Source organism: Lithobates pipiens, unplaced genomic scaffold, assembly GCF_037356315.1.
Source record: "Lithobates pipiens isolate NorthernLeopardFrog02 unplaced genomic scaffold, aLitPip1_a1.2 Scaffold_19, whole genome shotgun sequence".
NCBI classification, from domain to species: Eukaryota; Metazoa; Chordata; class Amphibia; order Anura; family Ranidae; genus Lithobates; species Lithobates pipiens.
The window spans coordinates 425,097,030-425,123,867 of NW_027507764.1; the positions used below are offsets into that span (position 1 = coordinate 425,097,030).

A 26,838-nucleotide genomic window follows, 5' to 3' on the forward strand; every position below is an offset into this window, starting at 1 on the left:
GGGCACGGTCATGCTGTATGCGGCGGTCGCGCGCCTGCTATCCCTGGCTCTTAAAGGGGACGTACAGGTACACCCAGTTGCCCACCGCTGCCATTGTGCCGACGTATATCGCCGTGCAGCAGTCGACAAGTGGTTAAAGAGATGGACAAATGCAGACATATTTGAAGTCCAGCATGGCTCCTTCCATAGATACAGTGGAGAAAAAAAGTGTAGCCACTAATAGACAGAAAGTGTGTTATGTGAAAATAAAGAAAAGAAAACCAATGCAATCATTACATCTAAAAGGACTGGTCTGCTGCAATATTACATTTTCATTTTTGATTTACATTTTCATTTATATGCACTGCAACCACTTTTCTACCAGCGCCATTTACAAATGGAGGCTGGTAGACAGAGGTTTTAAACGCACTCTGCTATAGTACATGGAAGTGTGTTTAAAATGTATGAAGCAGGCAATGGGCTTTAACGTGGAAATGATTTACTCCCATAGCCCACCAAAGGTAATAGATTTACTTCAGCAGCATGCGAGGGAGACATATGGGTCCAATAAACCCCTGGAGTCCCAGTAAAGAGTCTGTCACAGAAAAATACTATCACATAGGGGACTGCTGGCACTTATGTGATAGCATTAAAATGAATTGTAAAAAAATAAATATGTTAATAAAAGAAGAAATGTAAACTTCCACGTACATGCACAAGAGAACAAAAAAATGCATGCTTTTGGTGGGTTTATGTGTGAAAACAACAACTGCACTAAACATGTTACATACTGACATGATAGTCGGATTGAGAGCAATAATTGTAGGCCAAGCACTCACAGTTAAAGTTATTGTTAAGCCACTACACTATAAACATACATTTCCCTCTCTAAAAAAACATTATGTATCCTTGTGTCTGTGTTATATAAAAAAAGATGCCGACCTTTACCTTATATCAGAGCGTCTCCCAGCGCTCACGTGACTCCCCAGCTGACAGCTATAGTGGGTGGGGCCAAGAACTCCCACTGACATCAGCCGGGGAGGATGGAGGAGAGAGAGCAGAGGAGTTAAGTGAGCGCTGGGAGACGCTTTGATATAAGGAGGTACAGATCGGCATCTTTTTCAGACACAGGGACACAATGTTATTTTACAGAGGAGATTGTATGTTTATAGTGTAGTTATGATAGCAGCAGTAGGGGAGGGCTGGGGAGTGGATGGAGTTGATAGGCAGGGAGGGGAGGGCGAGAGCAGAAAGGAGAGCTGCGGGTGATGGAAGCACGTAAACTGACCACGGTATCGGGGCTCAGCAGCCATGATAAACCATGGTCAGTTTACAGGGGGATGGCAGAACCAGGCAAGGACCATGTATTTTAGGTGATAGAAGTGGCCAAATTATACAGCACAAGCACCATGCTGGTAATCATGCTTTAAGGGAACAGGATTTGCTTTTTTTTTGGGGTAACAAACACTTTAACTCTAAAATTATAACATGTAAGGGCTTTTAAAATGATGCCCATGGACAAATTTGGTGCCAAAATTTGTCACTGTATTATGGGCATGTTTTAAGGCTTCACATGTTGAGTATCCATTTACTCATGACATCTCGTTTTATATTAAAATAAAGAAAAAAAAATGGAGTGATACATTGTGTTAACTTTACTGTATTCTTCACTAAAATCATATCACGTGTGCTAATATCATGCAACATAAAAAAAAAAAAAAAATTGCACAGCCACCATTTTATTCTCCAGGGTTTTTGAGGTTTTAACCAACCTTCAGGCCTAAAATGTGAATTTGAAAGTGCACATTAACAGAAAAAACACCCTAGTAGACAAGTGGTTAAGCAGTACAACATGACCATACATATAAGCCCTAAAAACAATTATGCCTAAATGCATGTTGAGTATTTGTGTATTCTGTCAATCCATCATATATTTCCATAGTAGGGCAATGCATCTTTCCTTTCTTTACTGTAAACTCTTTTTTGTTTACTATGTCCTGTGTAGGTTTAACAGGGTTTGTTCCCAGAATACCCCTTTAAATTGTCAATTTATGTATGGCCAATCCCCAAGAAAAGGCCCCCGCAAAAAGTAATATGGATAAGCTTTCTGCAGGAATAGAATATTTTCCCATAAGCAGAATATATTTGCATACAGTGCTTTACAAATCTTCATAAGATCTATGAAAATAGCTTAAAGACAAAAACACAGCTGAAAAGAAATGAGATCCACGCCAATGTTTAGTTGTTGAACAATAAGATGCGGGGCCAGTGTTAATGGCATACAAAGATTACAAAAGTTCCAGGAAAAACGTGTTGCTGTAAGTTCTGGGAAGGAATCTGAGAAACTGGCATATTTATGTCTGAGCAGTATACACACACCCTGAAAGTTGCCCAAGGCGCAAAGCAACTGAAAATACCCAAGTACATTTAATTGTATAATAGGTGCCAGTCTAATAAAGTAAGGGCAGTAGGGCTGCAACTATATTTATAAATCGATTAGTTGGCTGATTATTGTTTTGATTAATCAATTAAACCGGATAATATGGGAACGTGTCCCATAGAAAACAATGGTGAATGAACTGTAGTGCCTTTCTGCAAAAAGCACCAAAAAACGCATAGGTGTGAATCAGGCCTAAGATGCTTAGTAGCAGCATGCTTTTTTTTGTATCACCTGGGCTAAAAAAACTAAAATTAGCCCTTTATAGCACACAAAAAGCAGATGATTGCTACTATATTGGGATAATTTATACTGTGAAACAAAAAATAATAAAAAAAAATGAGATATATATATCTTTAAATGTAATTGTAATGCCTTCTATTAACCCCAGTCTATCAGCATCTACCTTCTCTGGTTTCAGATGCTGATCTTCCATGCACAGTCTTTAAAGTGATTTTTTTTTTTTCAAACAACAAACATGTTGTTCTAACCTGCTCCGTGCAATGGTTTGCACAGAGCAGCTCCGATTGTCCTCTTCTGGGGTCCCTCACCGATGCATCTGGCTTCTCCTGCCTTCAGAGTGCTCCAATAGCAAGCTGCAAATTATAGAATACAGTGCCCCTATAGCAAGGAAAAAAAAACCTTCTACCTTTAGAACCACTCACTTCCTGCCCAGGACTACATGTCCCATAAGGCATTGCTCCTCACACATTCCCATTTACAAGTTCTCAGGCACTTTGTGACATGTATGGACGGTATACTGAGCTGTATGTGTGCTGCATATGTAAACAAATAATGCATTCTGTATGCAGGCCAACTAATCGGCTGGCCAATTACTCGACTATGAAAATTGTTGTCATCTATTTTCACAATCAATTAGTTGTCGATTAATCGATTAGTTGTTTTGGCTCTAAAGGGCAGCCAAAGCTTTTTTTCTATCAGTTGGCTTTCTCTGCCATTTTATGTTATTGGTGACCATCAAATTGTGATAGCTATAGCTAAAACATTTCAATCCTGACCATTTTTCCAAGTTTGCTTAAAGCGGAGGTCCACCTTAAAGTGGACCTTCCGCTCATCGGAACCCTCCCCCCTCCGGCGCCACAATTGGCACCTTTCAGGGGGGAGGGGGGTGCAGATACCTGTACAGTACAGGTATCTGCACCCACTTCCGGGATAGCTCTCTGCGGAAAGGGGCGTAGATTACGCCCCTTTCCGCAAGTGCCCGCCCCTTTCCGCAAGTGCCCCGCTGCCTGCTGGGAAACACACAGATCCCAGAGGCAGCGGGGACCGTCCTTATTGCGCAGCGCGACTCGCGCATGCGCAGTAGGGAACCGGGAAATGAAGCCGAAAGGCTCCATTTCCTGATTCCCATACCTAAGATGGCGGCGGCAGCACCCAAGAGATGATCTAGAGATCGGCTTCGGGTGCCGACATCGCGGGCGCGCTGGACAGGTAAGTGTCACTATTTTAAAAGTCAGCAGCTGCAGTATTTGTAGCTGCTGGCTTTTAAAAAAAAAAAAAAACGCGGAGTCCCGGCGGACTCCCACTTTAAAAATTGTGTTTTGATGAACTGGGAGCTTGCTCCCTGTTGGTGGTTTGCATGTGGATTTTGTGATCTCAAGTGGAATTTTGAACTAAAGTGGGGAGTTAATAACCAGGAGTTGTGCTTTTGACTGCTTCTGCTTGCAAGTGTTGTTTTTAGGGGTGTTTTTATCTATTTTTCCCCTCCTTTATTTGCTAGCAGTTTTTAAAAAACCTTTTTTCTGTCACTTTTTAAACAGCATTTTTTTTTTTCTCTCTTTCTTCCTGCTAATTGAGGGGAGGGGTTAATTGTTCACAGGTGTATAAAGGTAGGTATACAAACTCCCCAAAGAGCTTGCTCCCTGTTGGTGGTTTGCATGTGGATTTTGTGATCTCAAGTGGAATTTTGAACTAAAGTGGGGAGTTAATAACCAGGAGTTGTGCTTTTGACTGCTTCTGCTTGCAAGTGTTGTTTTTAGGGGTGTTTTTATCTATTTTTCCCCTCCTTTATTTGCTAGCAGTTTTTAAAAAACCTTTTTTCTGTCACTTTTTAAACAGCATTTTTTTTTTTCTCTCTTTCTTCCTGCTAATTGAGGGGAGGGGTTAATTGTTCACAGGTGTATAAAGGTAGGTATACAAACTCCCCAAAGAGCTTGCTCCCTGTTGGTGGTTTGCATGTGGATTTTGTGATCTCAAGTGGAATTTTGAACTAAAGTGGGGAGTTAATAACCAGGAGTTGGAAACAGGAGTTAAGACAGGAGTCTCTAACCTGTAAGTAACATCTTAAACTTCATTTAAGTAATTGTATTGTAACTGGGAAATGAGTGATAGCAGGGTTGAAGGTTTTGCTCAGTGCACAGTGTGCCACATGTATGCAAAACTGGTGCAAGAGCTCCAGGATGCATACCGCTGTGACAGATGTGAGCAGGTTGCCCTTCTAGAAGCTCGCATTAGAGATCTGGAGGAGCAAGTTGCAACACTGGGTGGAAAGGACAACCTTGAAAGGGGTCCTCTGCTCGCTGAGCAGGTGGTCAGTAGGGTTGATGTGGAGGGTGGAGGGGCAAGTCAGGATTATCACGTAGGAAGATGGGTTAATGTAGTTAGAGGGAGTGGAAGGGGCTCGCAGAAAAGGAAGGCCAGTCCTGTGTTTGTGCATCAAAACAAATTTGCCGAGTTGGGTGAAAATGTGGAGGTGACAAACACAGAGGTGGCAGCCCTAGATGTCACTGCTCCCCCTAACAGCCGGGAGAGCAGCCCATCTAGTAGAGGAGGTGAGGGGAGTGCAGAAAGGCCTAGACAGTTGGTGGTTATAGGGGATTCTATAATCAGAAGGACTGATAGAATAATTTGTCGCCAGGATCGCCTCAACCGAATAGTTTGCTGTCTCCCTGGTGCTAGGGTTCGGCATGTGGTGGACCGGGTGGATAAATTACTGGGAGGGGCTGGGTATGACCCAGCAGTCTTGGTCCACGTTGGAACCAATGACCGTATACATGGAAGGTGGAGGCTCCTCAAGAATCAATTTAGAGAACTAGGCTGCAAGTTGAAGGGAAGGACCTCCAAGGTGATATTCTCTGAAATATTGCCTGTGCCATGCGCAACACAGGAAAGGCAGGGGGTGATTAGAGAGCTGAATGCATGGCTAAAGACCTGGTGTAGGGAGGAGGGATTTGGGTTTCTAGAGCACTGGGCTGACTTTTCATTGGGGTGCAACCTATATGCTAATGATGGTTTGCACTTGAATGGAAGGGGGTCTGCTGTGCTGGGGAAGAGGTTTATGGGAAGGCTGGAGGAGTATTTAAACTGGGTTTGAGGGGGGAGGGTGAACCAGAAGTACATTGGGCAGACAGGTCAGTTAGGGGTCAGACATTAATGGAGGGTGGAATGGGGATAGATGGGGGGTGGGATATGGCAGGTGTCAAGAAATTTCCCATGTTGCAAACAGCCATTGAAAACTATAGTGCAATTTGTACTACTAAAAATAATATGAAAAACACCAGAGCAAAATGTAATAATGCATTAAAGTGTTTATTCACCAATGCCAGAAGTCTGCCAAGCAAAATAGGTGAGTTGGAAGCTGTGGTGCATCAGGAGAGCTATGATGTAATCGGTATTGCTGAAACTTGGCTTCAATCCTCACATGACTGGGCTATTAATATTCCTGGCTATGCACTCTTTCGGAGAGACAGGGTAAAAAGGAAAGGTGGCGGGGTCTGTCTCTATGTGAGAAGTGATCTCAAAGCAAGTGTGAAAGAGGACCTGGTGGATGGAGAGTGTGATGAGTCCGAAGCATTATGGGTGGAACTGCATTTAGATGGGGGTAGTTCAAAGTTAATCGTTGGAGTTTGTTATAGACCACCCAATGTGAATGAGGAGGTGGAGACTCAGCTCCTTGCACAGATGGAAAGGGCTGCAAGGGCTGGGACAGTGATAATAATGGGGGATTTTAACTACCCAGAAATTGACTGGAGTAATGGCACTGCTGGGACAGTTAAAGGGCAAAAAATGATAAACCTATTACAGGACAATTTTATGGTCCAGTTTATTGAGGCCCCAACTAGGAATGAAGCTCTGTTGGACCTGGTAATCTCAAACCATGCAGAGCTTATTACTAATGTCCAGATAAAGGAACACCTGGGTAGCAGTGATCATAACATGATTTCCTTTGATGTTAGCGCTAAACAAGAAATACATACGGGTAAGATAAAAACACTTAACTTCAAGAGAGCTAATTTTCCAAGGATGAGGGCTACTCTCCAGGACTTAGACTGGGAGAGAATATTCGCTTTAATGGGCACAGAACAGAAATGGGAATTCTTCAAAAAGACTGTTGGGGACCTCACTGCAAAGTATATTCCCATGGGCAATAAGTTTAAAAGGCTAAAAACAAAACCTATGTGGCTCACGGCCAAAGTTAAAAAAGCTATAAACTGTAAGAGAAGAGCTTTTAAAAAATATAAAAATGAAGGATCACTAGTGTCATTTAAATGTTACAAAGAAATTAACAGTATATGTAAAAAGGAAATCAAGGATGCAAAAATTCAAAACGAACGACAGATTGCAAAAGATAGTAGGACAAACCCCAAAAAATTCTTCAAATATATTAATAGTAAAAAGGTCAAGTCTGAGCATGTAGGCCCTTTACAAAACAATCTAGAGTTGGTGACTGGGGACAAAGAGAAGGCTAATTTATTAAACACTTTCTTCAGCTCTGTGTACACAAAAGAGCATGGGGGAGCTCATGTCCATAATGGGGGTGGTAGTGACACAGCCCCAAATGATCCACAATGGCTCAAAAGGGATATGGTCCAGAAATACTTAGACAGAATAAAGGTGGATAAAGCACCTGGACCTGATGGCATCCACCCACGGATCCTAAAAGAATTGAGCTCTGTAATTTCAGAGCCATTGTATCTAATTTTTAGGGACTCATTAATGACGGGAATAGTCCCACTGGATTGGCGCAGGGCGAACGTGGTGCCTATATTTAAAAAGGGATCAAAGTCTTTACCAAGTAACTATAGACCTGTTAGCTTAACTTCTATAGCTGGGAAGATACTGGAGCGTTTAATAAAAGACCACATCGACGAGTTCTTGCTGAACAATAACTCTTTAAGCAACAGACAGCATGGATTCATGAAAGACAGAAGTTGTCAGACAAATCTGATTTTTTTTTATGAGGAGGTAAGTAAAACCTTGGACAGAGGGGTGGCGGTGGACGTGGTATACTTGGATTTTGCAAAAGCATTCGATACAGTTCCGCACACACGGCTCATGTGTAAGGTAAAGTCTACAGGTTTGGAAATATCAGTTTGTAAATGGATAGAAAATTGGCTAGAAGACAGAATTCAAAGAGTCGTGGTTAATGACTCTTACTCTGAATGGTCTAAGGTTATCAGTGGTGTACCCCAAGGTTCAGTGTTGGGACCCTTACTTTTTAACATCTTTATAAATGATATTGGGTCTGGCATCAAAAGTAATATTTCTGTCTTTGCAGATGACACCAAGATATGCAGTGGAATAACGTCTTTACAGGATGTCTCCAATTTACAAGCCGACCTCAATACACTGTCTAATTGGGCGACTATGTGGCAGATGAGGTTTAATGTTGATAAATGTAAAGTTATGCACTTGGGGCCTAAGAATATGCATGCATCATACATGCTAGGGGGAGTACAACTGGGGGAATCCATAGTGGAGAAGGATCTGGGGGTTTTGGTAGACCATAAGCTCAATAACAACATGCAATGCCAAGCTGCTGTTTGCAAAGCGAGCAAAGTCCTTTCTTGTATTAAGAGAGGTATGGACTCCAGAGAAAGAGATATAATTTTGCCCCTGTTCAAATCATTAGTAAGACCTCACCTGGAATATGCCGTTCAGTTTTGGGCACCAGTTCTCAAAAAGGATATCGGGGAACTGGAGAAAGTGCAGAGAAGGGCAACCAAACTGATAAGAGGCATGGAGGAACTCAGCTATGAGGAGAGATTAGAGGAACTAAATTTATTCACTCTTGAGAAGAGGAGATTAAGGGGGGATATGATTAACATGTTCAAATATATTAGGGGTCCATATAGTGAACTTGGTGTTGAGTTGTTCTCTGTACGGTCAACCCAGAGGACACGGGGGCACTCTTTACGTCTAGAGGAAAAGAGATTTCAGCTTCAAGTACGGAAAGGTTTCTTCACAGTTAGAGCAGTGAAAATGTGGAATAGACTCCCACCAGAGGTGGTTCTGGCCAGTTCAGTAGATTGCTTTAAGAAAGGCTTGGATACTTTCCTGATGGTACATAATATAACTAGGTACTAACATAGGTAAAGTTGATCCAGGGAAAATCCGATCGCCTATTGGGGGATCAGGAAGGAATTTTTTTCCCCTGCTGTAGTAAATTGGAGCATGCTCTGCTGGGGTTTTTTTTCGCCTTCCTCTGGATCAATTGTGGGCATAAAATTGGGTATCTGGATTGTACGATTATTTTTTATTTTATTTATTTGTTTTTAAGGTTGAACTGGATGGACTTGTGTCTTTTTTCAACCTGGCTAACTATGTAACTATGTAACTATGTAACTATGTAACTATGTATGTAACTGAATATAATGCTGAGCAATCTTTATCAGTTGGGAGGCACCTGTAATTTTCTCTGGCAGCAAGATTGTTGTGTGCATGTAAATGACTTAATTGTCATCAGCAGCCTTGCTAGTGCAGACACAAAACAGTAAGGCTCCTGTCACACCAGTGTGACAGGATCTGACTTGTGAGACCCAAAGTCGCAGGACATGTAAAATGCCATGCATCTCAGAGCCGTTCCAATTGACACTACTGAAGTTGCTGTAACTTCAGAAAAGGTTCCTGCACTACTTTGATCCGACTCTGAGGCCGCGTACACACGCGGGGACTGTTCGCCCAACTTTGTTCGTCAAACAGTTTGAGCGGACAGTCCGCTCAAAATTAGCATGGACGGACTTGGCCACACACGACGAACGAACAGTCCGCTGAAACTTGCGCGATGACGTGAACGGCACGTACGACGGGACTAGAAATACGACGTCCTATACACTGCAATGCAACCTTCGCCGTGTAAATCCTTTCTGAGCATGCGCGGAACTTAGTTTGACGAACAAGCCTACACACGGGCGGACTGTCCGCTCAAACTAAGTTTCAGCGGACAGTTTTACGGAATTTCCGAAAAACTTTGTTCGTCAGACTGTCCGCTGAAACTGTCCGCTGAAGCCCACACACGAGCGGACTGTCCGCTAAAGCCCACACACGAGCGGACTGTCCGCCGAAAAACACTGTTCAGTGGACAAAGTTGAGCGAACAGTCCCCGCGTGTGTACGCGGCCTGACACGACTTCAATGCCAGAGTGTAAGGCCGCGTACACACGCGGGGACTGTTCGCCCAACTTTGTCCGCTGAACAGTGTTTCGGCGGACAGTCCGCTCGTGTGTGGGCTTTCAGCGGACAGTTTCAGCGAACAGTCCGCTGAACAAGGTTTTTCGGAATTTCCGAAAAACTGTCCGCTGAAACTTTGTTTCAGCGAACAGTCCCCTCGTGTGTAGGCTTGTTCGTCAAACTAAGTTCCGCGCATGCTCAGAAAGGATTTACACGCCGAAAGTTATAATGCAGTGTATAGGACGTCGTATTTTTCGTCCCGTCGTACGTGCCGTTCACGTCATCGCGCACGGTTTCAGCAAACTGTTCGTTCGTCGTGTGTGGCCATGTCCGTCCATGCTAATTTTGAGCGGACTGTTCGCTGAAACTGTTTGACGGACAAAGTTGGGCGAACAGTCCCCGCGTGTGTACACGGCCTAAAAGTTATCAAAGTTGTGTCAGATTTCAACTTTGCATTAAAAAAAAAATAAAAAAAATATCACAAAACTTTTGAGTCAGCTAGTGTGAAAGGATCCTAAATCAAGGAAGAAAAGTGTTTTTTTTGTTGCCTTCTAAGGCAATCCTGTTGCTGGAGAGTTGTCACCAACATCAGGATTGCTAGCGAGTTCAACTAAGGGTGCTCATTTTCCTAACCTCCAAACCCTTAAGGACAGTGACCCAAATTAAAGAAGACCTGGATCAGTAACTCAGGAAGCCTAGAGGTCTAGATGTGCTGAGATCAGTTCTAAGGCTGCTTTCACACTGGGGCGTTGGCGGTAAAGCACTGCTATTTTTAGTGGTGCTTTACCGTCATTTTAGCGGCGCTATTCGGGCCGCTTTTAACCCCCCACCAGTGGCTGAAAAAGGCTAAAACCGCCGGCAAAGTGCCGCTGCAGCAGTTTGCAGGTGCAGTCCCATTGATTTCAATGGGCAGGGGCACTTTAGGAGCACTGTATACACCACTCCTACAGCGCTGCAAAGATGCGGCTTGGAAGACTTTTTTTACCGTCCTGCGAGCGCACCGCTCCAGTGTGAAAGCACTCGGGCTTTCACACTGGAGTGAGAGGAGAGGCTCTTTACAGGGGCTATTTTTAGTGATATAGCGCCTGTAAAGCGGCTCAGTGTGAAAGCAGCCTAACTGTCAACAGCTACACAAACAGCATTTTAAGGAGAGTCCGCAATGGCAGCTCCTGTATTTCTTTCAAACTTTTTAGACTCTTTTGGTTCAATCATTTTTATTGGGTTTAGTGAACATAAAATAAGCATAAGAGTTGCCCCATGCAGGGGCTACATAGGGAGCATGAAAGGTACCAATAGAAAACAATTAAGCAAGGCAATAAAACAGGTGAGCGAGGAGCCCATATAGGGAACCCCTATGCCTAGTTACGTATAATTCAAAAAATTATTTTGCAGATTTACTTTGTGACACATATGTCTGACTGGAAAGATTCTGCTCTCGATCCTTAATAAAAACACTTTACCACTGCCAGCAGAAACCCTTCTTTTATTTACCATACTTCCCCAAGAAGTTCAGCATCCTTACCTGGAATCTGGGTATTTTGTTAGTGTCGCCAAGCTGCTTGTGTACATGTGACCACCAACATCAATGTGAACTGGTGCATTGGATTTAGTGAGCTGAGCTGGGGTAGGAATGCCTTGATTGTTCAGAGGAGAAGCAGGTGATCTGGTGATCAGAGGTCTGGACATGTTGGGTCGAGTGTCCTGGGAAAAGAAATTTTAAATAAATTTAATGTATAATCACATCCAAGGAAGTGTCAACACTCCTACAAATTTAAACAAAGAAAGTCAGTCCCAAGTGCGCCTGCAAGAATCTGACTAAAATGAGAAAATCTTCATTGAGAGAAATGTATAGTCAGCCACTGCTGACCGCCTGCTGAAAATGGTAGTGGTCAGGTTGTCCCTGGCTTTGATACTTAAAGCTAGCTGGGGTTGGATGAATAGGAAATTGTATTTTGACAGTGGAACCTGCAGAATACACTGATGAGCAGCTGCAGCCACGCTCTTAGCACTTGTGTATTCGGGGCAATTAACGCAAATATGTGGCCCCTAAGGACCAAGCATCAGGAGGCGGCATATTTGCGTACAGCTGGCGCCAAAGGGTTCATGCATGGCAGATCTGGGCAGAAAAGACAGGCATAGTTGGACTCTCTTGTTGAGAGCCTGTGACAGCCCCTTAGCTGTATTAAATCCAAACAAAAGGTATTAATACTCACCTGACCAACGTGCCCTCGCTAGCATCTTCTTCTGAGTGCTAGTCTTCGGGCCTCTTCATTGGCTGGCACGGGATGATGTCACTCTTGCACATGCGCAGGTGTCAATCATTCCAGCACAGCTCAGTTTACAACACCAAAGAAGACCATGAGCAGGGAGGTAGGGGCATTTTATTGCAGAAGAAACATTGCAAATGCCTGCCTTTAGTTCCACTTAAACCCCTGATGCACTGGAAGATTACAGCAGGGAGGTATAGATGGCAGGAGAATTTCAACTAAAAGAAGAGACTGCGCACATAAAGTGATTGTACAGTCTTGTTTTTTTTTGTTAGCATGTTATACTTACCTGCCCTGTGCACTGGTTTTAACCAAAGCAGCCCAGATCCTCCTCTTCCCGGGTCCCTCTTCTATGTTCCTGGTCCCTCCCTCCTGTTGAGTGCCCCCACAGCAAGCAGCTTGCTATGGGGGCACCCAAGCTGAGACACAGCTCTCTGTGTCCATTCAGACATGGAGCTACGACCCGGCCCGCCTCTCTCTCCCGAGAGCAAATGGCGCCGCTGCTGTGTCTCAGCCAATCAGGAGGGAGAGTCTCGGATAGCCGAGACACTCGTGGACATCGCTGGACAGAGATGGAGCTCAGGTAAGTATTAGGGGGCTGATGCACACAGAAAGCTTTTTATCTTAATTCATCAGGATAAAAAAACTTCTGATTTTACAACTCCTTTAGGCTTTAATCTCAGTACAACTTTCATTTAAAGTTAAACACCATACAGGTATAAAAATGCAAAATTAATGTAGTTTATATATCTCTAGAGAGTACATGTTATATATGTATGAAAAATCATTAGGTGAAATTAGTGGAAGTACTTGAATTTGTGTTGCTGTCAGCCTTCAATAAATCCCTGTACAGCAGAAGCACATAGAATGAGAGCAGTAGGGCTAGATATAGGTGCCAAACAGGTTACACAGAAGGTACCAGCTCTTGACTCTGCTGCTGCTTATATATTTTCCCATTAGCAGGTTGGAAGGGTGTTCTTGACCATCCTATGCTGATGTTGCACCAAAGCTCAATTGTCAGGCCATGCTGTCTGGCAGGAGTGTCTGGATCACAAGATTGGCTAAATATACAAATCTTTCAATTGATAAAATAGTTCCTATATAAAGTAGTTCAACTGTGTATTTGCTGCTTCAACTTTATCTTCCAATATGAATGTAATACTGTATATATAATAGAGCTGCAACTAACGATTATTTTCATAATCGATTAGTTGACCTAAAAAAACTAAACTAAAAAAAAAAAAAAAAAAGTGGGTCAAATTGACGTCCATTTTCAACCACAGTGACGAGAAAATTTGGAAATGGAAAATTCCTTTGACCATAAAGTTTTCTGACAGTGTATGTGGTTTTTGTTCAGAAATGAAGTGAAAATTTCAAACAAAATTCTTTCATTCAGTGAATGTACAAAGATTTTTCATCTGAATATTCTCACCTGAAAATTGATCCGTGAGGCCAGCATAAGGTCCGGTACACACCTATGCAGTTTTTGCTTTTGATCTGTTTGATCTGTTTTTGCTGTGAGTTTTGACTTTTACACATGTGATTTTACTGAAATTTGCATTTTTTTTGGGCAGATTAAAAAAACACAAATTGCTGCAAAAATGCATTACATTCTTTTCTGCAGCTTCTCCATTGAAGTATATTGAACCAAAATAGCACAGTTTTGCGTTAAAAGTACCTGACCCATTCCAAATATGCAGCGGCTGAAAAAAGCACAGATATGAACGTGTCCTATAGGAAACCAATTAAATGAACTGTAGTCCTTTTCTACAAAAAGCACCAACAAACATATAGATGTGAACCAGGCCTAAGACGTTTAGTAACATAATGGGGTTAAAAAGACCAAAATTAGCCCTTTATAGTACAAAAAAGCAGATAATCACTACTGGAAGGGGTTCATTTTTTACTGTAGAACAGTGAAAGTAATATTTACAGTAGTGAATATATTTTTGTACCATAAATGGCTCACTCTATTTTTTTTTTTTACCCGATGATGTTACTGACCGATTAATCGAATATGAAAATAGTAATCGATTCATTGATTAGTTGTCGATTAATTGATTAGTTGTTTCGGCCCTAATATACACTACAGATTACATTCATTTTTTTCCATTTGGAATCTGTGAAGACTGATCTTTGTATACACCTAGACTAATCATTCTCAAGGTGACCTTTACCCAAGCAAACTAGACCACTGAAAGCACTATGGGATGCCATTATCAAATGCTATGAAAAGTGTGATGTACGGCTCTCACTGTCATACCACACAGCCCTGTGGGAAAAGCATTTATCTAGAGATTAATTTAAGCAAAGAGCAGTAAAAATGGAACAAAATTAAACATTTTTTTTTCCCACAAAAATTGCTGTAGGCATGTAGTCTAATCATACACTAATATGCAAGAGTTTGGAGACAATGAATGTTTAGAATCAATCATTTAACAAAAACATAGACAGAACAACGTAATAAAACTCCATTTGAGGGTACAAGTGGGGTCCAAGACATGACAAAATAACTCAGATTCTAAGTGCCAAACAAAAACCTACCGATTGGCATGATTCTTAATGGGAGACCCTGCTTACATGACTTTTGGAACCAAGAATATAGAATACCAAGGGGGGTATGAAACGTATGATATGAGAAAATATTCTTATTTCCCATGCCCTTTCAATGCATCCAAGCACCATTTTCCAACAGACATTTATACAATACCAATTGAAAAAGAAAAGAGTAAAACTCGCACTCAGCGTAGACTGCAGCACTCACAAATGTCTGAATACATGACATAAAAAATGAAATAAAAACAAAAATAAGTGTGTGTGTCCCCTTTAAATATGATCATAAAGTGAAACAAAACCAAAAAAACATAAATATGAATAATAAGAGCAAAGCGTAAATACGTATGACCCAAAAATTCTATTAAAAGTCCACCAGTGACTCCGGGTGCTTTAGGCTCGGTTCACACAGGGGCGACACGACTTCAGGACGACTTTGTGAGGCAACTTGGAGACGACTTGAACACGACTTTTAGACACGACCTGGGGCGACTTACAAGTCGCCCCAGGCCAGGTGACTTTTGCCGTGGCCAATCAGAGAATGAGCTCTGAAGGGGGAACTCCACGCCAAATTTCTGAAAAAAATTTGGCGTGGGTTCCCCCTCCGAGAGAACACCAGGCCCTTAGGTCTGGTATGGATTCCAAGGGGAACCCCCTACGCCGAAAAAAACGGCGTGGGGTCCCCCCCAGATCCACACCAGACCCTTATCCGAGCACGCTACGCGGCCGGCCCGGAAAGGGGGTGGGGACGAGCGGGAGCCCCCCCCTCCTGAGCCGTACCAGGCCGCGTGCCCTCAACATGGGGGGGGGTGCCTTGGGGGAGGGGGGCGTGCGGCCCCCCCACCCCAAAGCACCTTGTCCCCATGTTGATGAGGACAAGGGCCTCTTCCCGACAACCCTGGCCGTTGGTTGTCGGGGTCTGCGGGCGGGGGCTTATCGGAATCCGGGATTAATAAGGGGGCCCCCGGATACCGGCCCCCCACCCTATGTGAATGAGTATGGGGTACAATGTACCCCGACCCATTCACCTGTAAAATAAAGTACAAAAAAAAAAACAACACACAAGATAAAATAGTTTATTGCACAGCTCCGGGGGTCTTCCGTCTTCGGGGGTCTTCTCGCCGTACTCCTCCGCTATCTTCTTATAGCTCTTTTGCTAGCGGAGGAGCCCAGCATTCTTCTTCGTCGCCGCCGCCTCTTCTTCCGACTTCGGGGGTCTTGTCCCCCTCTTCGGTTCTTCTGCCGGGCCACCGCGCCTTCTTATAGCTCTTTTACAGGCGGTTCTTCTGTCGCCGCCGCCTTCCGTTCTTCTTCTCCTGGAGATGTTGACTCGGCGCTCTCTCCGGCCGCAATGCCAGGGACGCGCTGCGCGGCGACTTATATAGGGACAAGGGGCGGGGTCATCGGTTGATGTCACATGGGTGGATGTCACATGGCGACAGTCCCAGCATCCTCCGGGACTGTGACATCGTAAGGGGCGGGGTCACCATGTGACATCAACCCATGTGACATCCACCCATGTGACATCAACCGATGACCCCGCCCCTTGTCCCTATATAAGTCGCCACGCAGCGCGTCCCTGGCATTGCGGCCGGAGAGAGCGTTGAGTCAACATCTCCAGGAGAAGAAGAATGTAAGGTGGCGGCGACGACAGAAGAACCTAAGAGGGGGACAAGACCTCCGAAGTCGGAAGAAGAGGCCGCGGCGACGAAGAAGAATGCCGGGCTCCTCCGCTAGCAAAAGAGCTATACGAAGATAGCTAGGGAGTCCGGCGAGAAGACCCCCGGAGCTGTGCAATAAACATTTTATCTTGTGTGTTGTGTTTTTTTTTGTACTTTATTTTACAGGTGAATGGGTACATTGTACCCCATACTCATTCACATAGGGTGGGGGGCCGGTATCCGGGGGCCCCCGGATTCTGATAAGCCCCCCCGCCCGCAGACCCTGACAACCAACGGCCAGGGTTGTCGGGAAGAGGCCCTTGTCCTCATCAACATGGGGACAGGGTGCTTTGGGGTGGGGGGGCACACGCCCCCCCTCCCCCAAGGCACCCCCCCATGTTGAGGGCACGCGGCCTGGTACGGCTCAGGAGGGGGGGGCTCCCGCTCGTCCCCACCCCCTTTCCTGGCCGGCCGGGTAGCGTGCTCGGATAAGGGTCTGGTGTGGATCTGGGGGGGACCCCCACGCCGTTTTTTCGGCGTAGGGGGTTCCCCTTGGAATCCATACCAGACCTAAGGGCCTGGTATGCTCTCGGAGGGGGAACCCACGCCAATTTTTTTTCAGAAATTTGGCGTGGAGTTCCCCCTTCAGAGCTAATAATTCTGTCAAAGTCTCCTCCGTATAGACAGAGATCCAACTTGGAGGCGACCTCCATTGAAATCAATGGGTACAAGTCACCTACAAGTCGGATTGAAGTAGTACAGGAACTTCTTTTGAAGTCGGAGGCGACTTCAGTAGCGTGCATTAAGACGGCTCTCATTCACTTACATTGATTTTTAAATGTTGTCCGACCTGAGGCGACAAGGGGCGACCTGAAGTCGGATCGCAGTCGCCCCTGTGTGAACCGAGCCTTAAGTGACACTCAAAATGCATATAAGTGCTTCCAGTGTTCTGGTGCCGCTCCTACATACACAGCCTCTTACCAGAGAAAAGATCATAGAGCACTCTGAATAATACTGAGGGTCCCAGCAATCATCTCCAGTATAACAACAGAGGAGATCTGTCCCCTTAGCCCACACTCAAATCCGCAAAAAATGGTCAAATAAAACAAAGAAGTCTCATAGTGCAGTACAGCTTAAAACACAAATGTATTTAACCTCTTACACCGGCTGTGCAGCGTCTCAGCAGGTGAACCTTAACGCATATCAGAATATAAACAGAGCTGTGTAAAGAGTGCACGCTCTGTGCACTCACGGTACACTTACTGCAGTCAACGGACCTTTACTTGTGATCAGAAGCTTTCCGACCATGTGACCGCCAATCACAAGATCAGAACCCTGCCCCGTCTCCCAGCACCAGAAACCTCTTAGGCCCCTTTCACACTGGGTCGTGAGCCGCATTTGATATTTTTGCTCCGATTTACCGTCGTTTTAGCGGCGGTATTCTTGGTTTTACCCCCCTGCTAGCAGCCGAGAAAGAGTTAAAACCGCTTTCCCGGCGGTATAGCTGCCCTGCCCCATTGATTTCAATAGGCAGGAGCAGTGAAGGAGTGGTGTATACACCACTCCAAAGATGCTGCTAGCAGGACTTTTTTTTACCATCCTGCTAGTGCACCGCTCCAGTATGAAAGCACTCGGGGGCTTTCACACTGGAGACACAGCAGCAGCTGTTTCAGGGTGCTTTGCAGGCTCTATTTTTAGTGCTGTAGTGCACACAGCACCATTGACATCACAGAGCAGCTCCCTGTGTGAATGAACTTGAGCATTCACTTCAATGGCCTGCATTAATTGTTATTCTGGCCATTGAACTGAATTAAAGTTCTTGATGTGCCTAAGCATGTTACAAGTGTTTTACAAGCATTAAACATTTTTTCTACCAAAGCACTGCTGCCAGGAAGAAAAAAAGTGTCTAGGAGAGATGGCAAATGTCATTTTTGCAAAAGACCAAAGGGTGGTTTCTGCAGGGCAGAGAGAATTAACTTGAGATCCCAAAGAAGCACAAAGTACTGCAAGTGGGCTTAAAGTGTTACTATGAAAGGAATATATTGTAAATGTATATACTCGCACTAGAAGTAAACAAATATGAATATGTTAAACCAAATAAAAATATGAATAAAGTTTGCAGTTGCTGTACACAAATTGCTATACACTAGACCAGTGATTCTCAACCAGGGTTCCATGGAACCCTCAGATTCCTCCAAAGGTTGCTAGGGTTTCCTTCAGTATTGGGCCATTTCTGCCTCTTGGATAAGTTCCCACCAACACCACTGATCTTTTTAGCTATCTGTAAGGAGGGAATTCTTCCCAATGACCACAAATGTAAGGACCATTCTTCCCACTGACCATCACACTAATGTATCATGAGTTGTAGATTTCTCATTTTTTAGTAGGGTTCCCCCAAGACTGGTGAACTATTTCAAGGTTGAGAAAGGCTGCACTAGACAAATAAAATAAAATTAATACATTACAGTGCTCACAATCGTGCAAATGATGTATCAAAAAATAATAAATAATAAAGTGAAAACAATTCATAAGTAAGTGAAAGTCCATATATTGGTGAATGATATGCTCCAATTCATAAAATGCGCTCAAAACTCAAAGTCCGCCACACTCCCTCCTGTGTCCTTACTCACCGGATGTAATAGACCCTCAGCATTTCAGTTTAGGGGTTGTTTCAGGCTTAGGGTGTTGGCCAGGGATGGCTATTCACATCATGATACCAGGGAAATCTCCAATACTCATGACAATCAAGCGTGGATCACAGAACCCAAAACGACATGAAAGAAGGGGACTATAGTGAAGTACTGCTTGGTAAAGGTATTTATTGAGCAGATAAATAATGTACTCACAAAATGTAGGTTAAAGCAGGCATAGATTTAGCAAAGGATTGCAATGAGAAACGCCGCTGCTGGGGTGCATTCCACTGAAAACCAGAAGTGAAAACCAAAACCGGGAATTGCGGCAATGCATTTCGCCCTCCCACAGGGCATCGTCCTTGATGTGCGTAGTAATGGCTTTCTTCTGGTGACTCGACCATGCATCCCATCTTTCTTGAAGTGCCTCCTTAAGCCCCATACACATAATCAGTTTTTCTGCTGAGTTTTTCCTTCAGGTTTACCAAAACCATGTAGTGCAAGGGCCTGCCTGACTGCATACAAATTGAAACTCCTAAGGTTTGACCTCATGTTATATGGTTTTGGTAAATCTGAAGGAAAAACTGATATTGTGTATGGATGGGGCTTTACAGTGCATCTTGAAACAGCCACACCACATGTTTTCAGAGAGTCCTGTATTTCACCTGAAGTTATTTGTGGGTTTTTCTTTGCATCCCAAACAATTTACCTGGCAGTTGTGGCTGAAATTTTAGTTGGTCTACCTGATTGTGGTTTGATTTCAACAGAAGCCCTAATTGTCCACTTCTTGATTAGAGTTTGAACACTGCTGATTGACATTCTCAATTCCTTGGATATCTTTTTATATCCCTTTCCTGTTTTATACAGGTCAACTACCTTTTCCCACAGAACCTTTGACAATTCTTTTGCTTTCTCCATAACTCAGAATCCAGAAACGTCAGTGCAGCACTGGATGAAAGATGCAAGAGGGTCTGTCAGGAGTCCAGAAACTCATTGACCTTTTACACACACACACACACACACACACACACACACCTCAATTACAAGCAAACAGATCCCAGGTGATGATGGTCACCTTTAATAGCCATTCAAGCCCCTTTGTGTCAACCAGCATGCCCATTGAAAAAGTCACGTGGACAGTGATGCAACGCATCAGGGAGAGAGCCGAGTGTCATCACTTCCGGTCACGGTCACGATTGAGTTTGTTAAAGGCTGGTTGGTAAGTTGAGCTGGGAATTTTTCTTTGTTTTTGTTTGACATGCATTGCCCTTCCATGTGTTTCTTACGGTTAAGGCCAGTTATAGGTTGGGGCGATTGCTCTAATTGTTCTGTATGGAACAATCCTGAAAATACCTCCTCTCTCTAGCTCCATTGTCCCCTCATCCCACCCTTGCCCCTGAGACTTCTCTAGAGCCTCTCCCATCCCCTGGAACTCTCTACCCAAATCTGTCCTGACTATCTCCTACTCTGTCCACTTTCAGTAATCCCTGAAAAACCCATTGCTTCAGCGAAGCCTACCCGGCCCCCACCTAACTGTAATTTTTTTCTCTCCATAAGCCCCCCCCCCCAGTTATTACCTTTTTTTTATCTCTTGACCCTCCCTTTTAGATTGTAAGCTCTAAAGAGCAGGGCTCTCTCATTCCTACTGTACTAAATTGTATTGTAATTGTACTATCTGCCCTTAAGTTGTAAAGTGCTGTGTAAGCTGTCGGCACTATTAAATCCTGTAAAATAATAAGAATTGGGTCATGTTGGTTGTTCATTGCCCTTGTCCAGTTAGCTGCAGTCTGACATTATGAAATGGCAGCAAGATCTGGTTGCAGGGCTGGACTGGCAAAAGCAAAGAGAGCCTTTGGGAGCATCTCAAATTTTCTATCTGCAGAATCTATGAAAAAATGAACATATTTAATAGACATAGTAAACTGTTTATTTAGGACAGAGATGGTAGGATCAACCACAGAATTAGCCCACTTCTTGGCAAACTCTGTTTCCAATAGAGTAAAAGGCCAGGGGCCTGCACAATTTCCAAGGCTTTTGCAGACAGATTAAATTATATTTTTCAATACTAGCAAACATGTTGCATGAAACTCCCTCTTTAAGGACCGGTTCACACTAGTGAGAAGCCAGATACAGCAGCCTTTTCGCAACACATTGCTGTGCAGATCACATGCGATGTCTGTGCAATGCGATTTCAGCCATACAAACTGTATGGCTGAAATTGCATCGCATTCACACCAAAATGGTGCAGGACCCTTTTTTTGGTCCGCACTGGAATTTGCTGGTATGGTTGTTCACACCTATGCGACCCAATACCTGCACCATTTCACAGTTTGCACTGCGACCTGCGAGCTGATCTGGGAGTGTCGTTAACTTTACATTGACACCGGCAGCGGTTCGCAGATCTCAGGTGCGATGCAGGAACCCACACTGGATTTGTAGGGTTCTCCATCGCACTAGTGTGAACCGGGCCTAATATGGCGAAAGCCTGGGGACACAAAGTCTTCTGCAGCTTCCTCCAATACTGCCTCAATATCCTCTCCATTCCCATCTGTGTCCTCTAGGATGGCATACCGGGATTCCACCCAGGTTGAGAAATGGGAGCATGAGAGAACACATGGCATTTTTGAGAGCTGGACAAAGGCCGTATTAAAGCCATAATCTGTTCAAGGAAAAGTGACAGTGATGCAGAATATTCTGCTTTTGTTAAATAGGCTGCTTGTTGCATGCCTAAAATACAGCTAGAATCCAATGCAGAGATTGGGGTTAGATCCTGCTCTGGTGCAAGGGTTGCATTGTGTGGACCTTGAGCAGAACAAATATTCGCCTGCGATTTTGCATTGGCTCTATTTTTCCAGGTCTCTGTCATAGCTTTAAGTGAGGGTATTCCCCTGTGGGGTACTCATGTCATATAATAGGGTTCAGAGCATAAGGAAAGCATGTCCAAAATGAGGCACATCATAACCCAGGTGTGGCCTGCCCTGTAACAAATCCTCATGACCAAGGGGCAGGAGGAAGTATCTGAATACCTTATAAAAAGGTAATACATGAGACTAAGCTCTGAGTTTGAAAAACTTACACTGTGAAGGTGAATACATTCCAAAAATGGCCCCATTTATACAGTAAGAGTCAGAGATACAGGGTGATTCTGTTTCACTGGTCTACAACGCTGGACTGTATATAAAGTCCAGGTTTCGCTCATCATGGTGGGCCTACCCTCGAAGGGGTCTTCAGGGACTTGGTTTCAATGGACCACGGCCCTGGACCTGTTAAGCATCCTGCAGCTGACTCCATGCGTTGCACCAAGTGCCAAGGTAAGCCCTGCTCATTAGAGCTGACAATGACTTTTATTTTAAGGTTACCAGATGTTCAATGTGAAATCTGGAGACACCCTACTTACACACCCTCATTTGTAGCAACACCACCAAAATAACATCTCTATTGTTGCCACTCCCTGAAACAACTGGTCACAGACTTTTGGAACAAGAGTTTAGACATTGAAGGTATTATGACAAAATATCTTGGGCACCATAAGAAGGGGAATTGAAGGAGATAAATAGAACATGAGCCTATGTTCCTGTGGCACAAGAGTGTAAAGCATAGTTCAGGGTCAGGATCAAAGCAGCTCATAAAAGGAGTCTATTTTTTTGTTCATCCAGTGGGTTAAAAGGAAAAAATATGACTCGACTCCACACATTCAAGCTGGATGGGAAAATCCTCCTGGCTGAGCCTTTGTATTCTGACATCAGGGAGACATCCCCACTGTCAGAATACACTGATAAGATTTGCCAGGAATCAGCAGGGAAACCCCAACAGGATGACTGTACAGAATTCAATCAGTAAATCGACTTCTGTGTAACCAAAGTGCAAATGGATTGAAATTTGGGAAGTCCCTGCTGAACTGGCCAAATTTCTATCCATGTATGGCCTGCTTAAAAGAGAAATAACAGATTTTTTTTCGGGTTCATACTTACCTAGGTGGATGTAGCATCAGTTCAATGCTGCATCTGTCCCCAGGCGCCTCTGCACTGGGAACAGAGCGATCAAGAGAGCTGCTGACTGTCAATCAACAGCTCTCCACTCCGCTCCTCCTCGCCCACTAGAGCTGTGGATTTGCGGGAAGCGGGCGTCTCAGCGAAAGGCTGAGACGGGTGGATCCAGACTTTACTGTCAGGATGACGTGGTTCCTGGACTAATTTCTGTGATGTCAGCTGAGAGCGGACTTCAGCCCGCTCTGCTGAAAACGGGTAACAGGAGTGCAAAACTAATTACACTCCTGTGATCCATAGGAGAAGTACAGCCAAACAAGCTTTGGTTATACGTCTCCTTCAAGTAACCAGGGTGGATAAAAATGATTTTCAAATAAAAAATAAAAATAAAAATCTGATTTAATTTAATAAAATTCTTTTGGAGTAAAAATCTATTTAAAGATAGTTTTCTATTTAAGATACATTAATAATTTAGTTTAGTCAGCATGAAATGGAGCTTAGTTATGTAGCACGAGGCTTTATATTCTTCAATATTTACATCTTTGGTAAACTCATTCAACGAACCCAAGCTCCGCAAGCTGAGATAACATTTGCTGCATTGATGCATTCACACAATTTCACAGTAAACATGAGATAAAACAAAGTTCAGGAATATTCCTTTATGCCATTGTTTTGCAAATCTATGTACACTACAAACTTTATGATTGAATCGGTTCTGATATTGCGGTTTTACTAATCTGACAGATTATAATTCTAAATAGGAAACCTTCATTTTGTTTGCAAATATTAAAGATTCTAACAGCCAGCAAGAATGAGTCCTTAGATTTAAAGAGCACCTGTCATTTCAGATCCATCATGGCAGCGTCTGTTAGCGAGCATTCACATCCCTCACCTTTTTGTGTCACTGCCACATCACCAGCCATCCCATTAAAGTGAATGGGGATGTCGGCGAGGAGGAGCGCAGCGGGACAGAGATGACAACTGCTTTTTGAAAATTATGATTTAAATGGAGTTGATTTAAATCAAGCCTTTTTACTAGCGATTTAAACCAGGATTTAAATTGTAAATTAAATCAATTTGATTTAAATCAAATCCACCCTGTAAGTAACTAATTTTTTTTCAACAGATTTCAGAAATCAGGATTAAGTAATGGGCACAGTTCAAGGGTCAATTTTAGGCAACGCACAGAGTTCAGGAGTTAGGATAAGGCCGCGTACACACGCGCGGACTGTTGGCCCAACTTTGTCCGTCCAACAGTTTGAGCGAACAGTCCGCTCAAACTTAGCATGGACGGACATGGCCACACACGACGGACGAACAGTTTGCTGAAACCGTGCGCGATGACGTGAACGGCACGTACGACGGGACGAAAAATACGACGTCCTATACACTGCAATGCAACCTTCCGACGTGGAAATCCTTTCTGAGCATGTGCGAGACTTAGTTGGCCGAACAAGCCTACACACGAGCGAACAGTCCGCTGAAACAAGGTTTCAGCGGACAGTTTTTCGGAATTTCCGTAAGACCTTGTTCGGCCAACTGTCCGCTGAAACTGTCCGCTGAAGCCCCACACACGAGCGGACTGTCCGCCCAAACACTGTTCAGCGGACAAGGTTGGGCGAACAGTCCGCGCGTGTGTACGCGGCCTTAGAGGTCGACCGATGTGGGTTTTTCTCTGGCCGATGCCGATATTTAGAAATCACGGCGGCCAATGGCCGATATATGATGCCGATTTTTTTGGGCCGATAAGTTAGGCCGATTTTTTTTCTCCCTTCATCTCAGCGAGCAGCGGTCGGCTGTGATTGTTTACATGTAACGTGAACAGTTTAAACTTGCAAATGTGAGTAGTTCTTGATTTTAATAAATAAAAAGTTGTTTTAAACGTACTACACCATGGATGTGTTTTCCCTTATATGTTTATAACAATGGAGTCTATGCAAATGGAAGATTGAACATTTCCCCAGCGCACCAGTAGTAGCAGCAGCATCCAGATAGCAGCACAGTGGCTCATACTGTGAAAGCCCATCCGACCCCATAGGGGTACAAGTTCTGGTGAGAGCATTCACATTACCACAACACTGAGTGGCACACCAGGGACGAATGTTTTATCTCCAGTGAAGATAGGCACTGTTTGCACGAGTCACTTTACTTTGTTGTCACTACCACCCAGGACACTACTATGGGACACCCGTAGTGATCTTATGTGGTTTTTCCTGTATTGAAGATTGGCACTTCTTGCACTAGCCACTTTATTTTTATCTTTATTGGTATTTCATTTTATGTCACGACCATTCAGGACTTTATAAAGTGACTTTTTGTATTGATCCTATATGGCTTTGAAAGTCTTTTCTTTATGCACAAGGACTTGGCACCAATTTTCTTGATATGTATTTCTAATATGAATTTTGATAGTATTTTGATGTTATTACTATATGGATTTTATATTAATCTGACACAGTTGTGTCAGCACGTATTTTTCATTTTAATTTAATTGTATATGGTTCAATTAGTATCCCTAGCATCACATTGTTTGCTGATAGATCTTTAATAGCATATACACATATATGCAAAGCACATCATTTTGGGTTTAGCGCCATAACCAATTTTTTCTCTCTAGTTTAAACCCCCCCCCCATATTAAGGGGTGGAGGTTTCAGGTAAAGGCAGCTCTAACCCCTGAAAATTCAGTTTCATAATTTTTATGATTTCATTTCTATATTCATTTTCACTCGACTTTAAATTTTAGCACTCACAGGGTGGGCAGTCCGTAGCGCAACTTCATTCATTCACTTACGCATTTAACCTCTTCCTCGGCTGCAAGCTGGGTTATATGTGCCCCACTAGCAGCCGAATAGCACCACTAAAATGATGGTAAAGCGCCGCTAAAACTAGCAGCGTTTTACCATCAACGCCCGCTCCAGTGTGAAAGCAGCCTTAATAAATGATACAGAACATTTCTTACATTTAAACATTTATTAAACAAAAAAAAAAAAAAACAAACAATCAGTTTACTTGTATGTATAATTTAGATAAAAAAAAAAAAAAAAACTATATATTAAATAAAAACAGGTAATCAAAACTTTTGGATGAAAAAAAAAAGAAATGGGCTAACTTTACTGTTTTCGTTTTTTTTTTTTTTTTTTTTTAAACCATTAGTGTATTTTTTTCCCCAAAAAAATGCGTTTGAAAGACCTCTGTGCAAATGCCGTGCGACATAAAATATTGAAACAACCGCTATTTTAATCCCTAGCATCTCTGCTAAAAAAAATATATATAATTTTTGGGGGTTCCAAGTTATTTTCTGGCAGAAAATCCAGGATTTTTACTTGTAAGCAACAAGTGTCAGAAAAGATTTGGTCTTTAAATGGTTAAACTGAGAACTTCTACACAGGGAGTTCACTTCATTCATAAGTGGAAACATTGTATCTCTTATCTCTTTTCTTGGCAGACTGCCCAGAGAGGAGGAAAGTCACTTCACTGAAGACTCAGGCAACTTGCATTGACTTCTATTACAGAAGTCATTTGAAAGTCTCGCTGTAGTTATAATTGGCCTTTTTATCAGCACAATCTGCCGTTGCCGATTAATTAAAAAACTGCAAATATCGGCCGATATATTGGTCGACCTCTAGTTAGGATTAGGCAATGTACAGAGTTCAGGGGTTAGGATTAGGCAATGCACAGAGTTCAGGGGTTAGGATTAGGCAACGCACAGAGTTCAGCGGTAAGGGTTAGGCAACGCACAGAGTTCAGCTGTTAGGATTAGGTAACGCAGAGTTCAGCAGTTAGGATTAGGTAACGCACAGAGTTCAGCGGTTGGGATTAGGTAACGCACAAAATTCAGCGGTTGGGATTAGGTAACGCACGAAGTTCAGCGGTTGGGATTAGGTAACGCACAAAGTTCAGCGGTTGGGATTAGG

The 26,838-nt window shown here is 43.5% G+C and overlaps 1 protein-coding gene across 3 annotated transcripts in view; it reads right to left on the reverse strand.

Moving 5' to 3' along the window:
* KCTD1 (potassium channel tetramerization domain containing 1) overlaps nucleotides 1-26,838 on the reverse strand; it is a 218,682-nt gene that overhangs the window by 59,844 nt on the left and 132,000 nt on the right. For all 3 annotated transcript variants that reach the window (XM_077492602.1, XM_077492601.1, XM_077492603.1), the window contains exon 2: nucleotides 11,348-11,526. In XM_077492602.1, coding sequence (XP_077348728.1) covers nucleotides 11,348-11,526 — 179 coding nt within the window. The remainder of the gene's footprint in view (nucleotides 1-11,347; nucleotides 11,527-26,838) is intronic.